General features: G+C 46.8%; 1 protein-coding gene across 2 annotated transcripts in view; it reads right to left on the reverse strand.

The window, feature by feature from the left end:
- The window catches only part of epha4l (eph receptor A4, like), a 48126-nt gene that overhangs the window by 8444 nt on the left and 16890 nt on the right, over window positions 1–22792 (reverse strand). For both annotated transcript variants that reach the window (XM_036537377.1, XM_036537378.1), the window contains exons 4-11: window positions 18184–18339; window positions 13649–13984; window positions 6877–7001; window positions 6254–6413; window positions 5677–5788; window positions 2887–2945; window positions 2559–2672; window positions 1996–2181 (exon numbers count right to left, since the gene is read on the reverse strand). In XM_036537377.1, the coding sequence (XP_036393270.1) occupies window positions 1996–2181; window positions 2559–2672; window positions 2887–2945; window positions 5677–5788; window positions 6254–6413; window positions 6877–7001; window positions 13649–13984; window positions 18184–18339 (1248 nt within the window). The remainder of the gene's footprint in view (window positions 1–1995; window positions 2182–2558; window positions 2673–2886; window positions 2946–5676; window positions 5789–6253; window positions 6414–6876; window positions 7002–13648; window positions 13985–18183; window positions 18340–22792) is intronic.

The raw sequence follows: 22792 nt of genomic DNA on the forward strand, positions 1-22792 counted from the left end.
ACCTTTTGTCAAAATGAAACTCTGAGCACAGCATACGCTTGGTTTGCTTGAAATACATTACATAACTTAAAGATCAATTCACAGCAGTCGACTTTAAATTTGTCAATGGCCTTTGCATGCATTTCCTTCAATGGTCCTGAACTCGAGTCCCAAATCAAGTCTCTAAAACACCTGACCCCTCTGCACCTCCATCTTACTCTCCATCCTATTAGCATATTTTTTTTTTGTTTGCTGAATATATCCATAGCCCCCGTCTACCCTGCACAGGGGCACAGGTGCAGAACGCCCAATTACCTGCCAGCCTCCGCTAAGGCAGAGCAGCGCTAAGGCAACAGTGCCCCAGCCTGTTCTAAAGGAGGAAGCCTGCTGAGAATCATACAATGGCACACAATAGGTCAGCTCACCCGCACTGGAAATTGAAATGATCATTTTAATTTGCCAGCAGCTACATTATGCAAATGACGGCTCCCATTTATCACCTCCGAGCCCGGGACAGCACTAACGGGTGTCGGGCTTCAATGATTTCTTTGGGACTTTAAAAAAAAAAAAAAAACGGCAGTGTCGCTCGCTCTCGCTCGGAGCGTTGTTTTGTTTATCTGTTTAATGTGTGTTAAACATTATTAATAATTAAAAATGTTTAATTGGCCCTGCTGGAAATGAAGCCAAAGTGGAGGGCAAGTAAGGCCCCCTTTTAAAATGCGCCGTGAGAAATCTGCAATTAAAATAATGGATTCTTAATAGATTCCACCGACACACTCAAGCGTGAAGGTCTGATTGATGAAAAACTTAAAGAATGAACTCTTCTCTTTTAAGACAGAGAGGGGAAAGAAGGACACAACTGCACTGTGACTGGATCCAAATGAAACATCTCTACAGTGCCTTTTCTCTTTCTCTCCCCCCGTCCCCCCCCCCCCCCACCACTTCCTCCATTTTCTCTGCGTCTTTCACACATATGTTGGCATTATCTCCAACAACTCATTATTTCAACCAGGATAAGCTGCTAACTTAATCTTAATGCAGCAGACCAGAGCGAGTGCTAGCGAGGGCCGGGCCACATGCGTGCGCCGACGGCCCTACCAAACGGCCCCCCTCGCACACAGACATCCTTTCAGGTTCCTGTCTCATACGCCACATTCTTCTCCTCTTTCCCTCTTTCTTCTGCTGTTGAGAAGCCTGAATGCTGATAAGCCATCAGGACTGTGCGGCTCCAAAGCCGGTCGCTTGGCCCAGGTGGCGACTGAATGACAAGGCTCAAGCTTATCTCTCCAGGAGGAAGGCAGATAAAGTTGGGTGTTTGTCACGATACATTGCACCAGTCTATCCATCCGTAGGCCCCGTGCCCCGCCCCTCTCAGGCTTCTGACACTCGTGCGTGCACGCACACGCCCTGCGGCTCACTGACGCACGTTCACGTGCACATCGGGTATTCATTTCAGCGGAACAAAAAGAACAAAAAACAGAAGCAAAAAAAAAAAAAAAAAATCAAGGGCAACCTGCCCTGCAGATAGTATATCACTCCAGACCCTAAATACATTTAGAGCTGACACCATGATTAATGACCCTTTCACAACGAAACAATTTTTTGCGACACATTAGCTCATGCAGAGACCTTTTCCATCTGTCATGTTCCCAGGAGGGGAATTCCCATGCTGGGTGTTGGGATGCTGAGCTGAGTGTCTCTGGGTAGCAGTGCTTGTGACACTGGGGTACAAGTCTGGTTCCATAACGCTAGCTGAACACAAACTGGAATTAGAAGACAGTCCCTTACTGCCTTGGCAACACCTAACCAGAATAGAATAACTCTGGATTTACAGATACCTTTAAATCAGAAGATTTAAGACCCATAATAAGTGAATGTTTTAGCTCCTTATATAAAAGACTTGCATTGTGTAATTTTCACCTGAGGTGGAAAGAGGAAATTCCTTCCCACTACCGTAAACTTTTGGAGCCAATGAAATACTGCGCCGCAGTGGGGGCAGTTATCCTCTTAACTTACATTTAGTCACCACTCCCTCCAGGTGAATGATGTTGGGGTGATCGAACTGGCCCATGATGCTGGCCTCACTCAGGAAGTCCCGCCTCTGCTTGTCAGTGTAGCCGGCCTTGAGGGTCTTGATGGCGACGCAGATCTCCCGCTTACCGGGCATCTTCAGACGCCCACTGCAAACCTCCCCAAACTCGCCTGCCAAGAATACCAGGCTTTCAGATTAGCTGCTGTCAATTTATTCATCTGCTCTTACACAACACTGCGTCTCTATTCAATTCACTGGAAAGTGAGAAGAGAGAGAAAATGGATATTGATCTTTTTTGACGCTATTTCTGGTTGCTTTTTTTCCTCCTGCTCTTTTGTTTCTTTTTCATGTCATGTGCTTTAATGATTATTTTCAAAGATTAAGTGCTTGACTTTTAACTTCTCTGCATTCACAGCTCCTTCTGTGTACTGGATCAGGGTGAAGTACAAATACTTAACACGCTGTACTGAAGAAGTTACACTTCTAAATAAAAAATAAAAAATACATTTTCAAGGCACTACATGAAAACCATGGAATCAACCCTTACCAATTCCAATAACCTTTTCAATCTTGATACAGGAGGCATCGATTTCTTTGGCAAATTCTCGGACGGCCTGGTTGGGGTCCTCATAAGTGAAAGGGTCAACATAAATCCTCACACCTGTGGACACAGAGAGTGGGACGGGGATCAACCCGTGCGTCGGACAACCTGATGAACACACCACATCTGCTTTCTATTTCCAGCGTCCTGTTGGCTTCTGCCCACTTTCACACTCTCTCAAACCCCTCTTAACTTCAACATCTTAAGCTCACTTCATTTATTTCACCGCCAGCTTCGCCATCGTTGTTTTTGGCAGGGCCGCGTCAAGTCTCACCTTGGTGCAAGTGTTTTTCCTCGTCCGCGTCCTGCTTGGCTTTGCTGTATTTGCTCCTCCTGCAGTGCAAACACAGTGATGATAATGATTAAGAGCGAGAATGAGGATGGAGTGTCCCTGCCAGCAGTCAGGAATAAAGCTCAATTCAACTATAGCCCGGCCTGGCTGGCAAAGGCTGCCAGTCATACCCGTGCGCTGTGTAACAAGGGTCACACAGCTCCACAGAAACATAGCCGGCCCTGCTGCAAAGCCTCATCTTTGCTCCGTTTTTCCTTCTTTAATAGATAGCCCTGCAAACTGGAAATAACACCTCTTGAGGGCACACGACTGCACAGGCGGTCACAGGTATTGTTTGCTTTCCCCTTTTTTAACTTTAAATCCCCCTGCCCCCAGGAGGATGGAGGGAAACAATGGAATGTCTGAGAAAAAGAAACAAGGAAAGACAGTGGCCATGAATACAAATCCCAAGACCACCTGCTTGGCCCGAAATGGTAACACGCACAACAGGATTGCTGCTCAAACATCCTCATTGTACTGAGCTGTGTACCTTTTAATTATTGCCCTCTGCTCGGCCCCGCCCCTTCGTCTCTCCCTCCTGTCACCTGGTGACCCCTTGGCTGCCCCGAGGCAGCCCTGCTCAGCCTGATTAACTATCACAATGGGGGATCCCAGAGCACAGTAAAGCCCATTCAGGGACCTGCTGTGTTTGGAGGGAGGATGGTTGTGGGGTGGGGCTGAAAGTTCCGCAGGGGGGCCACAGTTTACCTGGCACAGGAGCTTAGGAAGAGTTTAAAGAATGCAGAACTGCTGCTGGGAGTCTTGGTGATAATTACAGGGAGGCAGAAGCTAGTGGAACTGGAATTTAATGGAAGTATGGAATCTATGCATGAATGAATGTGCGGGGGGGGGGGGGGGAGTGGGGTTGCTGCCACAGGTAAGACAGTGATGCAGGTGTGCTGGACTACAGATCCCTGCCCCAACAACACACACATACACCCCCCCAACATGTAACCACCCAACCATGTCTCCTTTTAGAGACATCAGTAGGGGGACCCTGGCAGGACTTGAGAGGGTGGAGGGGGTGGGGGGGGGAGTGTTCTATGATGCAGGGCTGACATAGTGCCCCTGTTGTTTTGAGCTCCTCAAGTTATTTTAAGAACAAGTGGATTTAAGAGGCACGCTCTCAGGGTGCTTGTGGCCAGTCGTCTCCTTTGTAATCCCCCTTAAACCCATTGTGTGTTCTCCCCCAAAACTGCAGCTGCAGCACAGGTGAAAAACAATTCAGCAGTGGCAACAAAAAACTGTGATTTTCAAACTCAATCAACACGCCCCACCTCCCAGCTACTCAAGGTTTACACAGAGGAAGTCCTTAACCAATGCTTCAACAGAGACCTTATTAATTAGCCTGTTTATTTATCTCATCCTCAAGGAGACAGCCTTGGAAAAACTGCCCTTGCATAATTCATGGCGTCTTTTTACAAGTACCCCCTTTATCAAGGCACAATAAATACAGCAGTACTAATCATAACGATGATTGAAATAAAAAATATATATCTCCAGTGGATATCACAGCAACGGCTCTATGAAAAAGATGTGAAATGAAAGCGAATGCAAATCGCATGGAAGCTGGCACTGACTGAATTTACCAAACAAATGATATGGCTGTGACACTATGGCAACACAGCTTGGCTTGAGTGGCCCCATCTTGGAACATCAGCTCAGCATGTCCTTGTTTTACATGTCGGATCATGATGTACATATTATCCTCATACCACTGGTGCGCACGTTCACCTTGTGCTGTCGTGTAAGGCTGACAGGGAGGAAAGGGGAGATTTCTAGGTATGATTAGAGTGACAGAGACAGAGAATGGCTGCTGATTGTATCTCCCTGTTGTGGCGCTATCAATCTTGTCCAGAGAATAATGAGAGTCATCAGGCATGAGTGGACAGGGCTCAAAGTCAGCGCCCATCAGTTTCTGACAGCCGGTTTCCAGCTTGCCCCGCATCGCAGTGTAATCACATTTCATTGTTCCCCAATCCGCTTAAGACATTTCTGGTGAAACATTTTATTTGCTAATTCGTAAATGCATTTCTCCTGTTTCCCTTGGCCACCGGTTTTCCTGTGTTTGTCTCCGGAGGCAAAAAAAAAAGAAAAGGATGGGCGAAACAGCTCTCAGCGGCCCTGTGCGTGTCACCTTTCCGATGTAGATGGCTGTAATGAGCATGTCTGAGTAATGAGGATGACAGCAAGCAGGCAGAGCACTACGCGGGCTTTACACTCTGTGCTGTATTCCCTCGTTCGTCGGGGGGTTCGGGGAAAGGAGAGGCGGTCCCCCCGGGGCCGGCCAGCACAACGGGAAGCGGCGGCCGACACGCCAGACATTTAATCAGCGAGGACTGCGAGCAGTCTGTCAAAAAATCTCCAGCCGCCGACGAGCTGACAGCTGCCACAAGACACAGCATGGCTGAGGCCGCCCCCGTGGGAGAGACGGAGAAGGAGATGGAGACAGAGAAAGAGAGGGAGAGCTAGAGCAGGAGAGTGTCCGACAGGCAGACAGGGAAGGAGAGGAAAAACAAGTGGAAGCAAGACCATGCAAGGGCAACGAGAGTGAGACTGGTTAAAAACGTGAAGAAAAGGACAGACAGAAGAACAATCAGCTTGAGAAGAAACAGTGAGAATGACTGCACAGGCAGTAGATACATCTTATACTGTGTGGGATTACTTTGGAAATAATGGACTGTGCTGCCCATAGAGTACCATTGGACGGCATTGATTGGGGGTGAGCCTCACCTCCTGCTGATGACGAAGGCACTGATGAGGATGATGACCAGGACCACACTCCCGACCACCGATACCAGAAGCACTGTGGGGTTCGCTCCGTCCCCGATGATCGGAGAAGGTACTGAAATGCGCGCACGCACACACACACACACACACACACACACAGATACCGCAGGTTAGGTCTCATCAACTGCCCTCACACCCCCAACAGGTCATCAGTCAAACACCAAGCATAAGGCACAAGGCCCTATCAAAGCCACTGATCTCCATGCCAGAGAACACAGTTAAGTGCAGACACCTACCATCACCTCTACCCCTCCCACTACGACCCTGTCCATTTGGCCTTTTCTATACATCCTGTTTTATGAGTGACAATAAAAGCCATGTGTTTTAGAGAGGCCCATCAAAGACAAAGGGGATCCATCGAAGCCTTTAAAAGAGAAGCGTTTTTTGCCACGTTATTGTCATGCACTTTAGCCTTTTTACATCTCAATGGATCCACCTGTGCCATGAGCCTCCCTTTCAACACAGTGTAAATGACCAGGGTCTCTGTGCAGGGCGCCCACCTCCTCAGTGTAGTACTCACCAGAGTTGGTCATGAATTCAAAGGGGGCGCTGAATTCTCCGTACCCCGCCGCGGTGCGGGCCCGCACATGGAAGACATAGGAGGTAAGGGGGTTCAGGCCTTTAATGTCTGCGTTCCTAGATGCCGTTTTGATGATGCGATAGCTCCGCTCGTTCTGGTCCTGACCGGAAAGGAGAGACAAAGAGGAAACTGATTCTTTATGTGTGTCAACAACCTTGTGTCCCACATGTTTTTCTCAGGAAGGTGACGGGTTCAACCCATTCAAAATAAATTCTGCTGCGCACATTCAAAATCTCTTCACCCCTTCCCTGTTAAACTCTCACTGACACGATCTTCTGTTTATCTATGGAAATTCCAGGCTCACAAGAAAGAAATTTGAACACATGTGATCTGTAGCCATAAAACCAGCCGGAGAGACACGAAAAGAGGGAATTACGAATAAAAAGCCTCTTCTTCTTCCTCTTAAAAATGTAGTCATGTTCACGCTGAAAATACTGCTTTTCTAAATACCTCCCACTCAGTTTGTCCCTTTAACTGGCACTGCGTCCACATATTACTGTGTATGAGGGACAAGAACGGGCAGTAACCTGCTTCAGAACCACATTTCCCAGCAGACCCCTCACCTTCTCATAGTATTTGACCTCATATTCCAGGATGACACCGTTGGGCCTCTCTGGCTCCTGCCAGGCCAGTGACACTGTGTGCCTAGTGATGTCCTTGGCCTGGATGGAAGTGACCGGGGAAGGAGCTGGAAGGGGAAGACAGACAGGCACAGCAAGAGAGATATTAACGTTCTGCTTTTCTGCTGCTCTTTAGCCTTTCACTCTGGCCAATAGGCCCAGACATGCAAAGTCATGTTGTTTCAAATTTTATGATTTCTACCCTGCATTTTTTTCCACTGAAAGAGGTATTTAAGAGCTGAGAAAGTTAAACACCAAGCAAGTGTCTTTCTGACAAATACTGAGGCTAAACAACTGGCTTGGATACACAAATCACCTCCTGAACTGCTCAGCCCCCTCCCATTCCTGACGCTCCTATGGTCAGGGCTGGTTTGAGTCACATCCTCTCTCACCATTTCCAGGCGGTTTTGTATATCAGAGAAGACAAAGCTTCTCCTCAGTAAAGCAAAAACTAGAAAAGTGAAAAGTCCCAGTCATGAACAAACCACTGCACAGGGTGGTAGGTTAGATATTAATATAATGATCATTTTCAATCTCAATCTCTAATTTTATATATGTTTGTGTGGGTGTGTCCTTCTTTCACAGTTTGAGAGAAGGCCATAAAGAAGACTTTCAAAAAAAGACAAAAGGTGTGCTTGCACAGGGACAGTTAGGGTTGAGCAAGTGTGTAGTTCAAAGAGACAATTCCTCCGAAGCCCACTGTCCCACTGCACAGAGTCTGGGACAAAGCCCTGCAGCCACCTACAAAGGTCTTTCCTGCCCCTCACTTCCTCAACAACCTGAAATTAAACACCTTGTAAAACTTTACTACCCTCCCCGCCACACTCCCTGCTCCCCATCTTTTCACCCCTTGCCCTCAATGAAGTACGTTTGGTCCTACATACAGACAGTCACTCCTTGTTGAACCTGATCAAAAGTATGGCAGCTACAGCTCATGTATGATACTCTCAATTGTCATGCTGAATGTACATACCAAAGTTGCCTCGAGTGGGGTCCATGAGGCTACAGATTTTTTCCCCTACCCAGGTCGGACAACAATCAGACAGTGACACTATAGAAATTAAACCAAACTGTGTGAGCTTGCATCTGTGAGAGGGTGTGGAAGGCATGTAATCCAGTCCACACCCGGGCCTGGCCCTCTGACATAAGCTTCACTATCTCAGTCTGGAGACCCACATGGGGAAGCACACAGGTGCAACTGGGAAAATAACAGGGGTTTGAGGTAATGAAAAAGAGACTGAAGCCGATTTATAATTTAGAGGCCTGTGCCCCACTGCATCTCTCCCTTCACAAGACCTCCAGGGGCATTCAATCAATCAGTCTGGAACTGGAAAAAAATATACCAAACTGAGACACACATCCCGATCCCGGTGATCCACAATTATGCTTTAAGCAGAGCCTGAAAGCTGTGGTGGTCGCAATAAAAGATAAACAATGCTTCATTGCTTCAATCTATAAAAGGGAATTTTGAAACTGTTTACTGGTTATTTATGTATTCATTCCACGTGAAGAGTACATATTTCCCCAAAAAGCAATCTATGCCTGCTTTATTACTGTAATTACGCATTCTTCAGGTATGCACAAAATGGGTTAAGCCATTCAGATTCCAGTAATTGCTAAGCAGTTAAGATTCCCCACAGTTTTGCTTACTTTGGCTTATTGCAGCTGACTGTGTAAACCTGCTGTTACTTTTAATGCCCATACACTATGTCAGCATCAACTCCAATTTTACATTCCTTGATGTTACTACCACAGTCACACAAAACGTTATCACAATGCATGCACAACATTGCGCAAACCTCTTGCATCAGTTGGGGACCCACCCTGCTCGGCTGAACTGAAACGCTGACTTTGAACTGCCACCTGCCCCCTTTTAAGAAATTAAGTGTTATGATTAATGTCTCTTTTCTGAGCCCCAATTATGATTCCATTAGTTTCCTTTTTGACCAGCAGGCCTTGCACATGTGCTAGTGAAACCAGGCTTTTAAGGAAGGATTGAGTTCAGGCGAGCTCTTGACTGGAACCAGAGGCTCCATTGATCATGTTGCATAGGGAGACTTCTCCCTGACCGGGTAAATAGATTTGCCCTGCTTGTGTCATCCCGCGGGCTAATGTGTTGCGTCTGTGTTAAACAATTAGGCTGCGCCATTTGTGTTGCCCAGATCAATCTTGCTCTAACGCGTCTGGCAACAAAACCAATTTTGGGGCCTCTAGGGGACTGTGGGTGATCTGACCATGGCAGGATTCTGGGGCTTTCCCCCCCAACTGGGATTTTTCGCATTTATCATTTTTCATAACCTGGCAGTTACTGCAATTTAATTGTGTACTGCAACTCTTTTTTTACAGTTAATGTGAAGTTAAAGAAGAGTGATTTTGCAAGCATTTGCCTCCTTGCACATACAGACAGATAGAAAGAGGTGTGCACTGTTCAAGCTATAACAATGAGGAACTATAAAAATTACAGTCTTAACATAAACGGCACGTGCTGTAAAAGTGAAAGTATTCTGTGTTATCTTAGAAAACAATAATGCCAGAACATTTGCTAAGATGGATTTTCTGCAGGAGAGATTAGTGGTACTTAAACACCCTCTGATAGCATGGTCACAGGGAGGAAAAACAAATGGGATATATAAATATTCAATCCTCATTTCTGAGAGAAAAAAAACTGACCATTGTTGTGGGTGAAACCCTCACACACACACGCACACACACACACACAAACTAACAGTGCACTGCATAAATTTGTGCTCACAATGCCAATGTCCTGGACTTTAGGATGAGGGAAACTCAACCCTGCGGTCCTTTAACTGCTTTGTTCCGGTTATTCACCCTTCAGACAAAAGCAGCAGTGTGCTTTCACTGCCGAGTGGGGTACTCTGGGCCTGCTCATTTCTAGCATGGTCACACCACTGAGCGGATTACAAGCCATGTAAAAATATTCTTCTCCAACCGGGTGGAGACTCCCAATACAATTCCACTGTCAGGGATGTTATCTGTTGACTGGCCAAAGTGATCAGAGCTAGATGAAAACTGTCCGCTTTTCTAATTAATACATGAAAAGTAATAACAGTACATTATGATTCAATCACAATTACTGAATTGTATGCCTTAAGCAATGTCGGGTGCATATATATATATATACACAAAATCACAAAGGGTCTTAGATTTCTCATTTGCTGTTAGCCATTAGGTTACAGCTGGAAAACTGTAACTGGTCCACTGTCAGGACAGCACCGGTGGTATGGGAGCGAATATCTTTCCCCCTGAATAGATGTGGGTGCGTGCGGCCTTGTGGAATCCTCCTCCAATTTAAAAATTTGCTTCAGAAATGCTCCTCCATGGCCTGGTGAGTATATCAGCCCTTGGAGCAGGTTAGGTTACATTACCAGTGTGCGATAAAGCCAGGAGTACAGGAATGTGTCTCAAGAGAGAGCCAAGTCATAGAATCTCTCTTTCACTCTCTCATTTTGTCTTTCTGTCTCTCACTCACTCACCCCCTCACTCTCTCTCTCTCCCTCTCTCTCTCTCTCTCTCTGCACTCCCTGTTTTTGGAAGGAGCCCAAGGAAAGCAGAGAAATAGAGCCCTGGCCGATCAGTGGTCCTAGCTTTGTCTGAAGCCGAGCTCTGTCTTTTTGTACTGGAGAAGAATCTCGTCACTGGAGACAATGGCATGCACACACACACACACACACAACAAATTAAAAACCATCTAAAAATTATCTATGTCATTTGGCAAGGGAATTGAGGGCATTAACACAGCCTTTGTGTTTCAAATTACCAACTTGATTACAGTTCATAAAAAAGGCAGTCCAGAAGGTGAAGTATCTAGCATAGGATATTGAGTACACCTGTGAGGCTTCAACACATGGGCCTCAAACTGAGTGGTTATTCTAATGACTGAGTTTGTTTTTTCTTTCCGATGTATGCAAGTTTATCCCACAACATTTGCCAAGAGAGTCAGCAACGGTTGATCCGTGCGGTTGAAAATTATTCATCGCTTTGACATGAAAGAGACTCCTTGCATAATATTCCTTTCTATGGCAGTGGAAGACATATGGCAGCCAGATTGCAGTCTGTAAGACAGTAGATGTTGATTTGCTACAGCAGAAGAAATTTGCAAAGCGGGTGCAGTTTTCACCACGCCAAACAAATCCCTCTCTGCATTCACCAGCACTACAATTATCCCCAATAAGCGAGCTTCTCTGCCTGTGTGTGGATATGCAACTCGAGGACACCGCCTGTACACTGTCTAATTAAAACTTGAATTTCAACAGAAACGCATCTAAGTAGTAAACAGCAAGCTGTCGTACAGATCTCTGAAAATAAGATTCTGATGAATAACTCTACCAACAGACATGCAAGGACAATTCATAGCTTAGGCTATTGGTCTGGACGAGCTCACATCAACCAGTAAAAGTGTGCGGTGTTGGCTTTGGGGTGTGGAGTTTGGGTTGCTGGGTGTGGTGTGTGGATATGGGGCCTGGGCTGTGTATGGCAAGCAGGGTTTGGGCTAGGGATGTGGAATGAGGGCTGGGGGGTGTGTGTGTAGGGAGTGGGGTTTGGGATGGGAGTTAGGTGTGGGAATATGGGATGTGGCTGTGGGGTTGGGTAGGGAGTGGAGTTTGGGATGAGATTTTGGGGTGTGGTCTGGATGTAGGGTGCAGGGAAGATTTGTTTTGGGGTGTATGTGAACCGGAGAAGGAATCTGGGATGGAGGCCACATGGCTGCAGCTTCACAGCTTCAACTGTAAGTGAGGACCCTACGGCTCTGTGTTATGGCCCATAAATGGGACAAAAACAATTTTACAGCCTATGACATTACAAAGCTGGAGTCCCTCCCCGATCCTACAACTCGCCCACCCCCCACAGCCTGGTTTTAATGGGATGGAGGTCCTGACTGATTTATGAGTAGAACTGTTCATGGTAAAATTTGGAATCTGTCCCCCCCAACCCCACTGGATTTCCACCCTTCCCCAGTGCCGAAACTTGAACCTTGATCAAGGGCCGCAGAAGGAGAGGATTCTAAAGTATGGATATAAAAACTAGTGGCTAGAGACTCGTGTGTCTTTTGAAAGAGGGGCAGGCGCAGATGATTAACTGCTCGATGGAGATATGGATTAAGAACGTAAAATTATACCGTCCGAGCACTTTCAAATATGTGTCTGTAAAAATCTGGTCCTTCAATGGTTCTCTGCTTCAATGGTCAACTTTGTTTGGGTAATGTGAGTGGATTTCAGAGAAGACAGAAGAGCTGTGAGAAAGGCCTCAGCAAACCTACATAAATATCATACATAAAAATAAATATCTGTGTGTGTCTGTGTCTATGTCTGTGATGTATACATATACGCTGAATTGACATTAAGTCATTTGTATAGATGACCCAAAAATCTCAAGAGTTTCTCTGTCCATATGCAGCTCCTCCCACACTCTGACATAATCACCAATGGTGCATTTACAGCCTTCTTTTGTTGCCGTATCTCAGGAAAGGGGAGATATGTGCCCCCCCTCAGCCCCCCACCACCCCCCACCACCTCTCCCTTCCTGTAGTTATTCTGAGCACAAACAATGGGCTGTCCAAGGCTTCACGGCTGGCCTGGACAGAGTGTGTTCTTCTGGGCCACCATCGTTCTAGTGGTCAGTGGGAAAACTGGACATTGTTAGACCAACTTTGGGGCTAGTAAAGCCATAATTAAACCGCCCACCCACCGGCAATTAAAAGCTGCCGATTGTTCAGAGGGCAGAATGCCATGGAGACTGTTTACAGCTGTCGTGGAAACACTTCAGCTAATGGCGGGGCTGCTTGGCTTACTCTCAACAAACTGCATCCACCAGGCAAAAACCTAAAGCGGTTCACCTGATACAAGCTCTTTAACTGTGAGTGGTCTCACTAATGACACAAACACATTCATCTCCACATCTCCCCATTTAAGTCTCCCAAAGGGTCCAGCGTGCACCGGACACTACCCCTTGCTTTGAGACAGAACATAATATTTGTTCCAATAGAAATTAAAATGAAAAAAAAAACAGCTCTTAGTAAGACACCCAGAGCTGTGCTGTAAACTTAACGGTAATAATCGTTCATCTGGGAAAGGTCGCAGCAGTAAAACACATTTGCACAAGAGCTGGAACAGAATGGCAGCATGACAAAACAATCCAGCCATTCAGACCACCATCAGACAATCCTCTTTTCTTTGAAGGGTTGCTATCTGAGATCAAACGACCTGTGTCATTCATTATTCCACTCAGTAAAATTACGACAAAAAGGCAGTAATACAAATGTCCTTCCATTCTATAACAGCATTTGCTAATTATTATGGAAATAAGTCATTGCCCAATAACACGTTGTGTCATCTTGGCACAATCTGACGAATGATCTGCTCCACCTCAATGTGAAACACACAGCACCTCCCTAGTCTGATGAAATCATTCCAGTTCATTCCCGATACATTTAATGCATCACCCTGCCAGCTTGTGGCAGAGGGTGACACACAACCTGTCTGCACTGTTGTTCTCATTCTTGGAACAAATCAGCACGAATCAGCTCCCTCCTTTCAACCTTAAACCAGGTCATTCAGCAACAAGCATAAGGTAAGCATGATGACATCACTACGACAACAGATGACGTCACATAGCAATGTCTTTCCCACACACCCACACCCACACACACACACACACACACACACACACACACACAGTGCTGCTGGCAGGGACTCACCAGCCTGGTTGGTGGTGACGGTGACAGAAACGGCCTGGTCGGAGCTGGGGCTCTGCTTGGACACGCCGTTGACGGCCCAGATCTCGAAGGTGTAGTTGGTGTGTGCCTGCAGGTCATTGATGGAGACGCGCGTTCCTTTCAGGCTGCGCTGCTGGGGGGAGAAGTGGACGGCGTTCCCGCACGGCTGGCAGCGCTGGGGGTCCGCCCCGCACCTCTTGCACACCACGTTGTAGGTCAGGTCCTGCCGGCCACCCGTCGACAGAGGCGCGCTCCACTCCAGGTTCACCGAGGTCTCGTTCACGTTGGAGATGAGGTGCTGGGGGGCCGAGGGCGGTCCTGAGACACACGAGGGGAGAGGGGTGAGGAGGACCTCTGAGGTGAACAATCACAGTGAGCTTTTACTATTCCAGCACTCACAGGAACATAAAGCCATTTTCCTTCATACTGTATTTAGAGTGTGAGTGAAATCTCAGCCATAACTAGAGTCGATTAAATTAACATCAAATTATTCACAGGTACATCATGTTTTCTCTCTGTTCTTGAGATGAACTCAGTTTAAGCATTTAGGCACGCATGGAGAGAAACTGATGCAAGTAAATCAAAAAGCTCTGTAAATAGAACCCCAAGATGCTAATTAATTTGCCCGACCGTATTATTTTTAGTGGAGCGAAGAGACATTAAATGAACTGGGAGAGACACACCCCTGGACTGACTCCATGTGACACATTCCTAGCAACACAGCAGAACTCTGAGCATCCTTCTAGTGTAGGCAGTGTGTTGCAGTGGGGAATTAACCACTAACAGCCTTGCGGTGCATGTGTGCTCTGAGGGTCAGTCTTTGTGGGGTTGTCCATGGCTACCAGACATTCCCATCTGCCCTATGAGATGAGGCTACGAAAGTCAGAAGAAGCTGGCAAACACTGACCGTTCACTTGAGGGGGAAAAGTCAGACAGCACCACACTGGAAAGGGCAAGCGAGGGGGGAGGACAGAAAGAAAGACAGAAGGAAAGAGGACAAGAGAGACAGGGCCAAGCTGGGTCAAATGCACGGAGGTCCCGCCAGACTCGGGGCCCGCAGGGAGGAGGAGGGGAGAGTGTTTAATTAGAGACCTCGTCAGGATGACCAGAGCCCGCACCTTCATTTCCTCTCCTCCTGAAAGGCCCATTATCAGGCCTCATTAAGCAGCGTGATAAAGACACCGTCAGACCGGTCTTATCCGCACCGTTCTCCTCACTGGAGCTTCGTTATGGATGGAGCTTCTAATTTAAGGCTCTGCAAGAATCATCACTGTAATGTCCTTTTTTTTGAAAACCTTTTTTTTTTGCTTCCAAACTCAAACCTGAAAGCCTTGCTCAACGGCTTTATTTTTTAATATTGAGTGAAGGTATTTTATTGCCGTTACTTTGAAATCGAAGAGGAATAAGTGTATATTGTCTGCTTGGAAACCCAGCCTTCTTTAGGTCAATGCATAACTGCGGCTGCCCCTGCGAAAAAATAGAGTAGGCAGAGAATGCTACAACCCTCTAATTTATAATAACACCAAACCTGCTTTGGATTGTTTTTCGTGACTAATGAGTTTGCCATTTTAAGAGAGGATCACCCATCAGATGCCGATTCCTTTTTACCTGAATGTTGTGGCACTACAGTACCTTTGTGTAGTTCATATTAATTCACTTTAATTATAGGAAATAAATGAAACAGTCACATTTGATGCCATCAAGAGAGTCAGCTGTTAGCAGGTGACCTGTGTTTCATGCTTGTTAACCATGAAAAACTGTTTTAAAAATAAGATAATTATCAAATAAAGCTAAATTCTCTGCTACTTTCATAGCTCAGCAACTGCAGAGAGCTCAGTCTGCTTTCAGACAGACCTTCTTTGCCTGCAGCTCTTCAGCAGGGGCAGACTGTTTTCTTTATTTTATGATTTTATGGCTCAATTTTACGGTGGCGTGCACATTCCTCAAGCTTCATTATGCCCACATTCCATGCCCGCTACCTTTGCCCACACCTGCCATTCTGGAATTCCCGGAGAATTTCAACCGTGGGAGAGCTATGTCAGCTGTGATTGACAGGCGCTAATAAACTCCTACAGGCCACGGGGTGATCATAGACACTTTGGGAAATAAAGCAAGTTTGTAAGAGGGGCCATGCTCTTAGGTCATTGCCACGCCCCCTCACCCCCTTGCCCCCTCGTGCCCCCCCCCCCCCCCCCCCCCCCCGGTGCATCGTCTCTCTGACAGTAATTGGCAGCCGCACTGCAAGGCGAGGTACTAGGCGGAGTACGAGAGTGCAGGGCAGATTGGCTGGAGCACAGACCCTGCCATTACTTTCAGAGGAGCTATTAATCGCAGAATCAGGCTGCCCCCCCCCCCCCCCCCACCCCCTCTCTCTCCCTTTCCTAACTGCCAAACCGCTGTGTTTTCCAGCCTCTGCGAGGAGACCTGAAATCTGAAAAACCCATTAAGGCAACAAACCCAGACGGAAAGCAACCTTCCTAACAATGAGACCACCTTTACAGGGCCTGGCCTTCCATTCAACAGGAGGGTCATTCTGACTTCTCTCCTCTTCCTCAGTGAAAATGATACCTGGCCATTATCGTGCTGGGGGGACCAAGCCAGCCAAGCATGGAATAAATTAAATGGCAATTGATATAAAAGGGCTTAGGGGAGGGAGGTAGGGGGTAGAAGGAAAAAAAACATATTAAGCACACACACACCCGACTGCTTCTAAATTTAGCCCTCATCTAGTTTTAATCGACAACCAGAGTTTACTCTGGGCGGTGGGAGGGAAAACGTTTTTTAATTACAAGAGACAATGTTCAACTGTTTGACCTTCAAAAAAGGACACTTGGAAAATTAGTTCTGGAATTCCCTTTGCCTTTCTCTGTGTTCTGTCTCTAAGAGGGAGAGCAAAAGAAAGAGAGAGAAAGGGAGAGAGGGAGAAAGAGAAAAGTGAAAAAAGGTAGCACTCTGTCTGAGTGACAGGTATAATTAACCCCACGTTGTTCGGACTGGTACTGCTGATGTGTGGGGAGATGCTGCTCCAGGAGATCCCAGAGAAAATACAACAGAGGTCAGAGGTCACAGAGCACAGATAGAATGAAGAAGCCTTTAGCAATGCACACATAGGACTCCACCAGAGAAGGCAAAGGAACCATCATGACTCATATTATCAGCAGAGGGAGAGAATTTATTAAAACAAAAGCGGTGCAGTTAGCACTATCACACTGTGACTCACAGAACAATTTAAGTGTTTTGAAATCCTTGTTTTGAATTCTCATCACTCGCCAGCGCAAAGGTGTTCCTTTGAGAAAATTACACCCCGAACAGTTATATCTTGATGGACTTTAACCATTTTATCAGATAAAAGCAGTGATTCAGGTTGACAGATACTGATCTTTCACCAATTAGTCCCCTTATAGTACCTTACATCCTTTCACCAACACTACCCCATCCTGACTCACCGAACACCACTCTGCTTTACCCCATGCTATTTTGGGCAGTGTTTTGTGACTGCATAGAGAGCTGACTTTTCAGGCAAGGGAAGCAATGCATTTCACCTTCCCTCCCTCCCTCACTCTCTCATAACATTCCTCTCTCTCTATCTCTCTTAATAATGGGCAGCAGTGTAGCATAGTGGTTAAGGAGCAGGACTCATAACCGAAAGGTTGGCGGTTCAATCCCCGCTGGGATACTGCTGCTGTACCCTTGGGCAAGGTACTTAACCCACAGTTGCCTCAGTAAATATCCAGCTGTATAAATGGATAACATTGTAAAGAACTGGAACCTATGTAAGTCGCTTTGGATAAAAGCATCTGCCAAATGAATAAATGTAAAAATAAATCTTTGATGCAGTGTTTTATTCCTTCATTACCACATTGTCACACTGAGTGATCACTAAATGCAAACTGGAATGAGAATTCAGCCATTTAACAGTGGCTAATGTGCAGAAACGCACAAGTACACACACACACACACATACGTACAACTGCACACACAGGTTTGGGAGATCATCAAGGTAAATCACACAATGACAGCAAGATACGTCTACAGCATGCAGTCAAGATGGCCGCCTAAATGTCTTTAGTCTGTTTCTCTGAGGGTTTTAATTCCTTTGGATTCAACAGTATGGGCCACTGAATGTCATGTCAGCAAGACAGCAAGATTAAGAGGGAAGGGAAAATGATAGTACTAAAATGAGGAAAATGAAATAGAGCATGATATGCACAGGTGCACCAAGCTGAACTCTTTAATCTCCAAGTGGAATTGTTCAGCCATGAGTTTAACTCCTAAACCGTCAATCTGCAGAAGTGTGGAGACGTCCTAGATTTCCTGAGACCTATGATGATCACAGCTGTGCTACCACAGAACATTGGTTCTGCAGCGGGCTGACAATATCCTCTCTGTAGGTCACTGAAAGGTCAGAGCGTGTGTGTGTGTGTGCGTGTATGTGTGTGCCTGTTTTGTGCCCGTGTGCGTGTGTGTGCAAGTTCTGCCTGTGTGTCTGCATGCACCGTGTATTGGAGGGCACTTACGGGTACAGGGCATGGAGGCAGGGTCGGTCTCAGACCGGAAGTAGCCCTTGTCACAGTTGCAGGAGGTGGAGCCCTCTCGGACAGAGTAGCTGTGTAGAGGACACTTGGAGCAGCTGCCGTCTGTGGACAGGGCCCTGTAGTAACCCATCTTGCAGGCTGAAAGAGAAACAGAGAGGGATCTGAGCACTGCACATTTTTAACAGTAAGCAGAACTTGAAGGATAGTAGGAAAACACCATTTTTTGTCTTTTGTTAGTTTTTACACTCCTGGTTCGTAATGTGCATTGTATATTTTTGTGTCCTTTTTGACAAAACTAGTAATTGTTGGCAAAGGCAGCAAAAGGCATCTGAGTGAAGACAGAGGCAGACAGGGGGAGTGCAGAATGAGGGAGGGAGAAAGACAGGGAGGAATAATCAATCAGGGTATTTTTATAGCTTGACGGGCTAGGCTGTGACACGGTCCTGAACTTGGGAGGACGGGGGTGAACAAGGGATCATGGGTAGGCCACCAGCATCTGCGATTTTTCAAACAGCCACACGAACATATTTATAGCTGTTTATTCTGCCATTTAGTTTTTTGTCCTCTCTCATAACCTAATGATCTATGTTTAGTATGCTGATATTGCTGCTCTGGGTGGATTTTTTTTCCTTGACACCAGGGAATGTGTGAAAGGAGTATTGAATTGCTACACTTTTTTGTGACTCTAAATGTGTGTGACGTTGATATCTGTGGAATGCTGCACACCCCTTATCTGAACACTCAAGTCATCCTTCATCCTCTCCACCTCCGAGGACAGAATCTCTGGTTTCTATCTTTCCTTCCCGCTCTCTTTTATTGCTCTATCAATACTATAATATGATATGCCACTCAACACAGCCAGTCAGTGCCTATGCAAAAAGATAAAAGGGGTGAAGTCTTTCTTTATTTTACGAAACAGCAGGGCAATAAACTTAATCTTCCCTGTTACAATCAATTTCCCTGTCGTGCCCAGTTTCAGAGCTGTAACCTGGATGACACCTTTATGACTCCGGCGGTGCTTTCGTCTTGTTGATATTATGATGGGTTGGGTTTCAAGGTGTTTTTTATTGTACAGAAGTCAGTTAGGGTTGCATTTCACCCATAAGCACTCGAGAAAAAAAAAAAAACAATAACACTGCCAGATGAAGAAAGCTGAGGCTGGACAAAAGAACGATTCTCCATTGGATGAGGGGACATAAATGACATGCATCGGGCCAAATCCCTTGTCCATCACGGTAACCACCGGAACTCGCTGCCTGCGGATATCTTTTGGCTCATTGGCTGGCAAGACGGTTTTACTGTCACTGACTGCAGAGGGTGGGGGTTCATCAAGGATCAGTTTTCAAGAAAGGCAACACTGTGGAAATAATCGCGTTATACCGAATTGTACACCCAAATTACAACATGCCAAATGTGCAGACACGCAGCATCGGCCTGCGCTTGTCTGGCTGTGTACTGCGGCAGCTGAGAGGTCAGCTTACACTGGGCCAGACGCCGTGGCACAGGCTCCAGGTGTGCCGACTCTTTTCCAGAAGTATCATTTTTTCAAAGACGAAGAGTGTACATATCGCACCCAACACGCCGACCCGTTCACAGCGTGAGCTCCACCTACAGGTGGGCAGTGCGAACTCCGCCAGCATCCAGTCTCAGAGGCGATGGCCTTCAGAAGATGGAGGAAATCCAGAAACCAGAGGTTCAGGAAATCCCTCAGACAAATACGAGTGCCGCCAAGCTGCCCTCAGCTCGCTTTTATGACCGGATTCCGGCCTTTACAGCCAGCACTGAAGCTGGATTACACTGGACACCAAAGGTCCGCTACCTACAGAGCATCCCTCTCATTATACTCTCTCCTGATCAATCCGGCTAAATCCGAGAGCTCATCAATGAAGCTGCAGCAGCAAGGCCTGCCTTTGATTACAAACGGCAGGGAGAAAGAGGGTCTAAGCTCCCAACAGCAGATCGGGGAAGGGATTAATAGGACTACTTTGTTTTATCTCGCCAGCAGTGATGCCAAACAGCACGAGAGAAAGAAAAGCAGCACCGGGTATGCAGATGTGCAGAGGTCACGACCTTCTGATGATGTGAGGCTTTATCGGTGTGCAGCGAGAGGGAAAGAGAGAGAGGAACTCCCGCTGGTCAGGCTGGTCCCCTTTAACAGGAGACTGCGGGGAGAGTTAATTGCAGCTAGTGCTCTGGGACCTTACAGCCAGCAAGGAGCCCCCTTTATTCCCCTCTGTCTGAGGTTATCTGACTGTCCACCTGCTCCTGGGTCTGAGAGTGCTCACCCAGGCTTGATAAAGCACCCAGCTGTCCTGCTCGCCGGCACTTTTGACCGGACACTATTCCCTGACAGAGCTTGCTACAATGAATACAGCATGCTCCCTAATACCTGTGGAAACAATGCCTTGGCAGGCTGTTGGCTGGTGGGGGAGAGTAAATGCCAGTTTATTGGAGGGGTGTTGCAGGGGGTCAGTGCTGCATTGAACTGATGAGTTTTGCACTTTGATAATTAAGCTGTCCCAGTCGGGCGTAATTACTGGCTAACCCCCCCACCCCCTCCAAACCCCAAACCCTGTTATTCAGGGCATTTAATCCCTCCCCCTTTTGCCCCAAAAGGGAACAATGTGGAGGTTTCAGAGCTTAGAAAGTATTCACGGATTTATTTATTCCCTCAACCATTTTCTGTGCTGTCTGAAATTTCTGGTATCATCGCATCTCAAAGGGCCATTGTTCTACACCTAAACAATGTGCACACAGGTTTACATGCCAGTGTACTTGTGCGCCTTCCAGAGATGAAAAAGAGGAGAAAGAAAGAGAAAATCTCAATAAAAGCCTTAGAGTTTGCTTCCAGGATGCTGTTGCCCAGTCCAGAGAGTGCGGTTGAAGATGGCTAGCCAAGAAAAGAGCGAGAGGGAGAGAGAGTGTGGACAGAAAAGAGACCACAGAGGTGGGTGGCCCAAAGAGTGCGTTTTCCTCATGGAATCTCCAGGAGGATTTGCTTGCTTGACTGATTTATTAGCCAGCGCGGCCTTGAAACACACACACACACACGCAGACACACACAGACAAGCCATAGGATCTGGTGGAGCAGTCAGTGTCAGACCTCTCTCCTTTTCTCCATTTCTCCTTCTATCTCTCTCAGTCCCTTGCTTCTTCAACTCCACATGCTCTCTTTTCAGGAGGAACAGCTTGCCAGGTGCCAAATTTTGCAGCCCAGAGATCAAAGGGGGACAAAAGGACTGGTGACTTACTGTTCCCTTCTGGAATGTCTCAAATGGCATCACTTATGGACTGGACCATTTCTTTTTCCCCTTTCTTTTATTCATTCTTTCATTCTCCATTGCTTTTCCTCTCTCCTTTGTCATCTCCTTTCTTCATTTCCCCCTCTCCTTTCTCCTCCTTTCTGTGAGCGGAGCACATTTCAGGGGCTTGTCAGAGTTAATGAGGAGTTGGGCTGTGTGGTAATCCTCGCAGTGAAAGGCACCGTTCTCGCGTGGCTGCGTGCAAAACACGACAGAGACCCTGCCCACTTCATCAACGCGCAAAACAAAAACAACACCCGACTCCAAAATCCAGGCCACAATCCAGAATCCAGTCCCACACAACAACGCATGAGCTGCACAATAGCTGGGAAGGGCTCTCCCAGAACAAACAATTGTTTCCTTTCACTGGAAGAAGTTACAATTAATAGCGCGTTTTTTTTTTTGTTTTTTTTTTTTATCCAAACGCTTCACTTTCATTTTGTGTGTGAAATTCAGTAGTGTGAGACCCTGTTTGCCCTAAAACATAGTTAATGCCATGCCATTTCCCTGAAAAGAATCCAGGCTCCTGTTACAACGTCTTGTCTACAAAGAGAGTGATCAGTTTTCTGTCCTCAGGGTATGCAGGACCCATCCAACTCACCACCTAGGCTGATTCTGTGCCCCTTTTCTTTCTTTACTTCTCTCCCTCTCTCTCGCTCTCGCTCCATTCCTTGAGAAAGCGGGTCAGGTGCCAGCGCAGCTGGCAGGTAGAACACCTGAGCTGGGCGCCAGGTGAGCTGGTTTGCACACTGCCGACTCATACGCCGCTTGCCTCTGCCGCTCGAGTGATTATTAAAGAGCCCCACCAAACCCTACAGTCACGCACTACCCCCCCTTGGAATCCATCACTACTCCCGTCAGACCGTTTCCCGGTTAGATTACACACCTGAGCGCCGTCATTAGCATTCCTACCTGTCAGCCCAGGAGCTGAGAAACCATTACAGGTTTATTTATTCATCCATTAATTCAATAACTGGGTTATTAATTACATCCGGGCGGAAAGTGACACGCGGGGACCGAGCTGATCAGATGATTGATGAGCAGGGACATGCTGACATCGTACCCTTGACCCCGTGATTAAGGATCTGCGGAATGCTAACATGAAATGGCCGTAAAGCCATCATCCGTCTGTTCGGCGCTCTACAGATTGATTTATCCCTCGTCCCTCCGGAGCTCATCCATCACCGCGTGTCCGGCTGGTGTCTGGGATATGAGCTTCCTCCAGCGCTCCTAAACACTCCTAACACAAGTGCCCCGAGATGCACATTGTTTTTATCTGCAGCGCAAAA

The sequence above is a fragment of the Megalops cyprinoides genome, chromosome 9 (genome assembly GCF_013368585.1).
Source record: "Megalops cyprinoides isolate fMegCyp1 chromosome 9, fMegCyp1.pri, whole genome shotgun sequence".
NCBI classification, from domain to species: domain Eukaryota; kingdom Metazoa; phylum Chordata; class Actinopteri; order Elopiformes; family Megalopidae; genus Megalops; species Megalops cyprinoides.